Genomic DNA, 6808 nt, shown 5'->3' on the forward strand with positions numbered 1-6808 from the left:
GTAAGTAAGAAATGACTAGAAAGAAGACATCTTACCACTTCTCTAGTCATCTCTTACCACTGGCATTACTTGCCAAGCTCAATGACAACACTCCCACCATGTCCACTATATGACTGAGAAACTTGTCTTTCCATTGTGTTGTGGTATCACAGAAAAAATTGTGATACCACAACACAAATCTTTTAAATTTCTTTGGTTTCTGTTGGTCATTTGTTTGACAGTACCTATTGGAAGCTAACAGGAAATAACGGGCTACAGCTTGTGGGCAAAGATTTACCCAAAAAACTGATCAATTGAAAAAAAAAATGTCAGCTGACGTTCTCGTTTCTAATCATGCAATAAAGTTTGTGATTAAAATACTGATGATCTGTGTGAAAAATGGGGGCTGGTAAAGGCTTCAATCGATACATTTAAGCGTAGCTAAACTCAGAAAACAAAAAGTAACCAGGAGGTATCACTAATTGACAAAAGAGACATGCGAAAAGGGAGCACTACATCCACAAGAAGTTCTGCTAGGAGCTAGGAGTTGATGCTGCCCTATGTTCTCATAATGATGGAGGTAAGCGATAATCATGTCAAGAGCGTATTTTAGAGTACACAGATCCAACCAAATTAGTTAAAGGCCAAAGAGCAAAATAGCTAACTTCTGCATGGGTTAGTTATCATTATTATTATTATTATTATTATTATTATTAATAATAATAATTAAACAGTATTTATATAGCGCCAACATATTACGCTGCTCTGTACAAAAAATAGTGGTTGCAAATGACAGACAGATACAGACAGTGACACAGGAGGAGGTGAGGACCCTGGCCAGAAGAGCTTACAATCTAAGAGGGGGGGTTGTTGTGTATAGGTATGTGTGTAAACTGCAGTCACCACTATGCTACGATTCTTTACAGACCTCTGCAAACATTAAACAGAACTGCCACTTACCAAAGGTAGATTTCCCCATGACCTTCTATAGGCCTGGCATCTTGAGCCCAGGAAACAGATGAACAAAATTAGTGTCCTTTATTCTGCTGTATAAGAGATATTGATCTGATAACCAGTCGCTTAATACATACTATGTTGTATATCATGCTTTTTAAGTGTTGTCAGTATTAATGTGCAAGTGCAATGGTTTTCAGGTAAGGTTTATCAAATATTAATGAACATATGTTTAGCAAGCAGACTTTATTAAAAAACATATGTTATACCAGAATCTACAGTCCTGAGGGAAGCTCATAGCTACCAATATGGCCTGGGGGAAGGATTTTGCAGCCTGATATAAATGTACATTTTGTTAAAGATGACCATATTTGTGCCTTTTTACATACCAACATTCTGAAAGCGTGTCAAGTAGAATCCCCTTTGTCCACTGCAAACTACTCTTTTTGTTTTACTACCTCATGTGTTAGTAATAGGTGAAAAATAACTGTTATTATAAACTTGTATTTATATAGTGCCTTCATCTTACACAGCGCTTTACAGTCCACTATCATGGGTGGATTATTTGGTTTTGCCCAAGACTGTCCCCCAGAGAGGCAAACATTCTAATTAATGTCCCTACTATACTCATATATATCATTAACACTGTATCAGGCCAATTATTAAGGGGAAGTCAATTACCATTACTGAATGTTTTTGGGTGTTGGGAATGAAACCAGTGCCCAGAGGAAATCTATGTAATCATGGGGAGAATATACAAACTCCATGCAGATATTGTCTCGTGCAGGATTTGAACCCTACACAAGAAAAAGACGAGAATTCTATCCACTGAGCCAACCATGTGCCCAGAGGAATCCTATGTAAACATGGGCAGAATATACAAAAAATAAAGTGACAGCCTAAACTTTTGTTTTGAGGAGAGTGCAAACCGTTCAAGCTAAATGAACAGAATAAATACATGCAAGGGAACTGTTTTACCTGCCCACATGCTTGTATTTCTGTCTATGTAGTTCTTTGATTTACACAACTCCGTCAGAAAGCACAGCCAGGGAATGACAACACTTTCATTTTTACAGGAATACAGTTGTGTATCTCACCATTCCCAACCTGCAGATCTGACAGTAACAAGGAAAAGGACTAAAAAGTTTGTCTCTCTGCTCTCTCTGTTTTCTTCACCTATGAGCATGTATATTGCATGTATATTTAAGCATATATATTTGCATGCAATATACCTGAATGGCTCCATGACTTGCCCCTCCTTTCCCAAGTTTGAGAGCTGCAAATAAAAGGCTTGCAATGGGCTGATACTAAGTCAAATTCTAATAGTTGCATTTTCATAATACATTTAATGATATATTACTATAATATTAACTACAGAGCTGAATCCTGCATTTATATTTGTCTTTTATATCTGCCTAGAGTTCAGCTTTCGCAATTTTTTTATTTGAGTCTGTGTTTCCGTTGGGTAGACTTTCCTTACTTCTTGTTCCAATAAATAGACAGTGACAATGACCTGACTGATTCTAATCCTTTCCCTACCAATCCTAAACTTAAAAAGAGATTTGGCCGAAGTGCTGCTTGGAAATAGAGCTTCTTTTGTGTTTTCTTGCCTACCACTGAGTGGCCTCCGGCACAGGGTATCTGAAAGACGTATCAGAAGTAGAGATCTGTAAAGCACCTGAATGTGGAGTGTTAAATGCATGATCCAACACATTTCATCCGACATAAGTGCTGGATGCACCTCTAAAGAAGGCAAATATGGTAACTTACTGATACCTTATATTTGGGCGTTTTTTAGGTGATGAGATCACTGACTTTGCTGGCACGAGGCTGGGTAACCCCTGGAGGCCATGTCTCGGCATAGCTGGTAATATGCTCATTTCTTTCTAAAACAAAGAAAACAAGATTTTGTTAATTATATTCATCACAATTCAATCCAAAGTCCAACCTCAAACATGGATTTAATAAAAATAAATGAAAGAATGTTTGATGTGAATACAGGCTAACCTGATTTACTAAGCCCAGTGATCATTCTTATTGCTAAACAAACCGTCTGTACTGTTTTAGTATATCAACCCCATTGTGTCTGCCAGAAACTGTATCTGTTGAAGTGTTGTTGTCTCTTGCTGACCAATAATCTGTCAGAAGTGAGGACAGATTCCTTTTGGGTATTTGTCCAAATTCACTTCTATATCCGGAACTCTTAATGAGCTTTCTTTATGTGACAAGGTTACTGGGCCGGTAAGTAAGTGCATCTTTTATAAAATATATATATAAATTAAGTGCTGCACAGAGCTTATATTTTGTTACTGTTAAGCTGAGTACACACGTGCAATTCTTGTCGTTGGAAAGGATCTTTCACGATCCTTTCCAATGACAAAGGACTACACGATGCATGAACGAGTGCTGTACATTACAGCACCGTTCTGCTCTATGGAGAGGGGAGAACGACAGAGCGGCACCCTGCTGCGCGCTCTCCCTCTTCCCTTGCATTAGGATCGCTCGCCGTTCATGGATCCGCCAGGACGGATCCACGGACGATGAACAACGCCGACTGTACACACGCCAGATTCTCTCCCGATATCTGGTCGATGCCGATTATCGGGCGAGAAAAATCTGTGTACACAGCTTTAAGGCAAGGTTTTACCTCTGCATGTGGATAGTGAACTGGTAAGAGCTCTAAAGAGTTTTCCTGGCAAAGTGAACAAACATTTTAAAGTCTGATTGTTGAAGATCACCATTGCTAGCATGAAAGTAAATGCTTTTACTCTTGTCAAGCTAAGGTGAGGCGGTCAAACTGTCTTGTGATGATCTGCAATCTGCAGAACTTCATAATACACTTGTAATATGCTATTAGATTAGGAAAGCAATAGGTATCCAAAAAAATGAAAAAAAAAAAAACAGGAGATAGGACAAAAGACAAACCAATTGCTGAATAAAGATGGAAAGACAACAGGAGTTTGGGTGAGATGCACTGGTGTACATAGCCAGGACCCAGTGCAAAACCCTGGGGACCCCTGTTGGCTGAGGGACCCTTGTGTCACGGACATTCATTGAAACATTCCCTTGTGGAGAGTGTTCCAGGTCCATGTGTTTCAATGATGGAACTTGATTCTTCACCAGGGATTTTTTTAGTGGGTGACAAATTTGCTGCTTTAGAAGTATAAAATGCATGTAAGAGAGTTATCAACAAATTTTTTTTGTTTGTATAGTTATGTATCAATGAAGAAATCTCAGAAATTATACCACAGGTAGTCCCCAGGTTACATACAAGATAGGGGACTGTAGCTTTGTTCTCTAAGCTAAATTTGTCGGAACTAGTACATTATTTAAATAAATGCAATTAGGACAGATGTTTGTATCATCATATTATTAGGCAGTGTGGTGTCAGTTACTGTGTAAAATCCTCGCTGTGAGCTAATCACAAACATAGCAAAATAAAAAAAACTTGGAGCCTAGACATTCAATAACTTCTGGAGCAAGCTCTGCTTTGATATGCAATAAGAAACAACTGCAGAGTTTGTCTTGGTCATTAAAGAGTTACAAGAGGCTCCAGAAAGACCCCCTAAGATCACCCACAACCTCAGTTGTGTTTAGCCAAAGATTTCTTCTGCAAGTCATGCGAACCACTGCCTCCCCCCTTCAAGCCTCCATCCTGCTCATGAGTCAGCAGGGAAGCCTTGTTCATATCTAGGAGTCATCTGTATGTCGGATGTCCTTAACCCTGGAACTACCTGTACTTTCTTTTCCTGCCCTATCAGAGAAAGAGGTCACTGAATAAGACAAAGCAGCATGGACTGAGGCAATACAAATAGCGGTTAGCAATTTGATTACATATTGTGTTATATGTGAGGAGTATCAGGAAATAATTTTTTTAAACAGTTATAGCAAGAAATTATTTTGTAAACTATTATTGTGGTCTTTTATTTGTTTTTTGTATAATATACTTTGTATATTATTATGTACCATGTTGTTTGAATGTCAATGAACCCCTCTCTCCCCCCCCACCTTCTTATTGTGTTTTTTATGTTTATTTTTCTTGCTATTGCAATTATGCTTTTGTATGTTATTAATATGTTTGCTTTTATTTGTTTTATATCTTTATATATCAATAAAAATCTTTTGTGTACAAAAAAATGAGTAGTCTTGTATTGAATCAGCAAGTGGAGCTTTAGGTTAATATTATTACTATTATTAATAAACAGGATTTGTATAGCGCCAACATATTACACAGCGCTGTACATTAAATAGGGGTTGCAAATGAAAGACAGATACAGACCATACCACTGGAGGGGAGGACCCTGCCCCGAAGAGCTAACAATCTAGGAGGTGGTGGACGTATCACACAATAGGAGGAATGGGTAAAGATAGGTAGGTAGGTTTGAAAAGATGAGTTTTGAGTGCTCTTTTAAATGAGCAGCAAGTAGGAGAAAGCCGAATGGGACGTGAAAGACCATTCTAGAGAGTCAGGGCAGCTCTAGATGTGTGATGAGGTTATGAGTAAGGAAGTCAGTATATGTTATGTTCTCAATGCCCATGAGGTTGTGGTGCAATTACTACTTCCTTATTCCAGGGAACCATTGCCTTGGGGGCGAAACTACAAGTACCTTCGCCATGTGGCAGCCCCATAGAGTATGAGTTGGGGGGGCAGGGAGCGGTAGTAGTACTGTTCGCTGCTGCCATCTGGTATATGTCCAGACACTGGTTCTTTCAGTCAGTGGTCACCAACCTTTGGGACCTCATAGATCACTAAATTCATCATTTTAAATACGGCACATGTGCATGGGGAAATGACGTCATGATGCCAAAACCCGCCTACTCTCCCAAGCAGGCTCAGACTTGCTTGCTAAACATTCTGTGGGGACAGTAGCACAGGGCTGTGACTATGGGGGACACGATCAGCAGGATCAGGAGAACGACCTCGCTGGGGGGCAGAGCGGTCAGGTAATTTTTCTGCGGACCACCAAAATTGTCTTGCAGACCACCCGGAGCTGCGCAGGATCCTGGGACAGGACTGAACTTGCCCTTGGGATTCTTTTCATTTTTAGTATTTGTATAACAATTGCTGTATATAGAGCACAATAGCTCAATCTGTACCTTATCCCTAACTACTATTCCAATCATGTTAAATAAGTCACAAAGCAGATAGCTTTAGCTATGTTTAGATAACCTATAAAGTCCCTTGGGAATCCTCTGTAAAATAAACATTCTCTGTAATCAAACCTAAAACACAAAAAAACGCAGAAGCCATATGTTTGTAGAATCTGACCCCAGACATCAGTAGTGGTAATTCATGAAGAATGATCAGACTCCATGATTCTCTAGTTTATGATGGAAGTAACAAGATACATAACAACTTCTGCAATACTGGAATGTTATGGAGATCTCTAGACACTGGGTATTGCTGTACTTCTCATCCCTGTCCTGTTTTCCATCTCTATATATGTGATCTCCTATGGATATGAGAACACGGACTGACCCAGACATTTATTGTGCCATACCTGTGTTTGCGTGCTGTTTTCTATCCTTCTTTAAGAACGTGTACACCGGGTAACCACGGCAACCTAGCACAACACTTCCGGGAAGGCATTCTCCGCCCATCCTCTAATTGAAAGCCAATCGCATGCTTCATGCAAATCACTTTTTCTAACTCATACAGCAGTCTTCTAATACCAAACCAGAAAGGGGCGTGTAAAAGTGGGCGTGCCCATTGACGTCTCCTGCAGCATAGTTGATAGCTGTGTGTGCAGGGACTGCTTGGCATTTCAGTCCCACTTAACAACTCACTGGGCCTGATTTATTAAAGCTCTCCAAGATTGGAGAGGATACACTTTTGTCAGTCAAACTGGGTGATCCAGCAAACCTGGAATGGTTC

At 39.6% G+C, this 6808-nt stretch overlaps 1 protein-coding gene across 1 annotated transcript in view; it reads right to left on the reverse strand.

Moving 5' to 3' along the window:
• TTC29 (tetratricopeptide repeat domain 29) overlaps nt 1-6494 on the reverse strand; it is a 126622-nt gene extending 120128 nt beyond the window's left edge. The window contains exons 1-2 of the mRNA XM_072405889.1: nt 6435-6494; nt 2710-2819 (exon numbers count right to left, since the gene is read on the reverse strand). Coding sequence (XP_072261990.1) covers nt 2710-2813 — 104 coding nt within the window. The 5' untranslated portion in view covers nt 2814-2819; nt 6435-6494. The remainder of the gene's footprint in view (nt 1-2709; nt 2820-6434) is intronic.
• Nucleotides 6495-6808: the final 314 nt, after the last annotated feature.

The sequence above is a fragment of the Pyxicephalus adspersus genome, chromosome 3 (assembly GCF_032062135.1).
Source record: "Pyxicephalus adspersus chromosome 3, UCB_Pads_2.0, whole genome shotgun sequence".
Taxonomy (NCBI): Eukaryota; Metazoa; Chordata; class Amphibia; order Anura; family Pyxicephalidae; genus Pyxicephalus; species Pyxicephalus adspersus.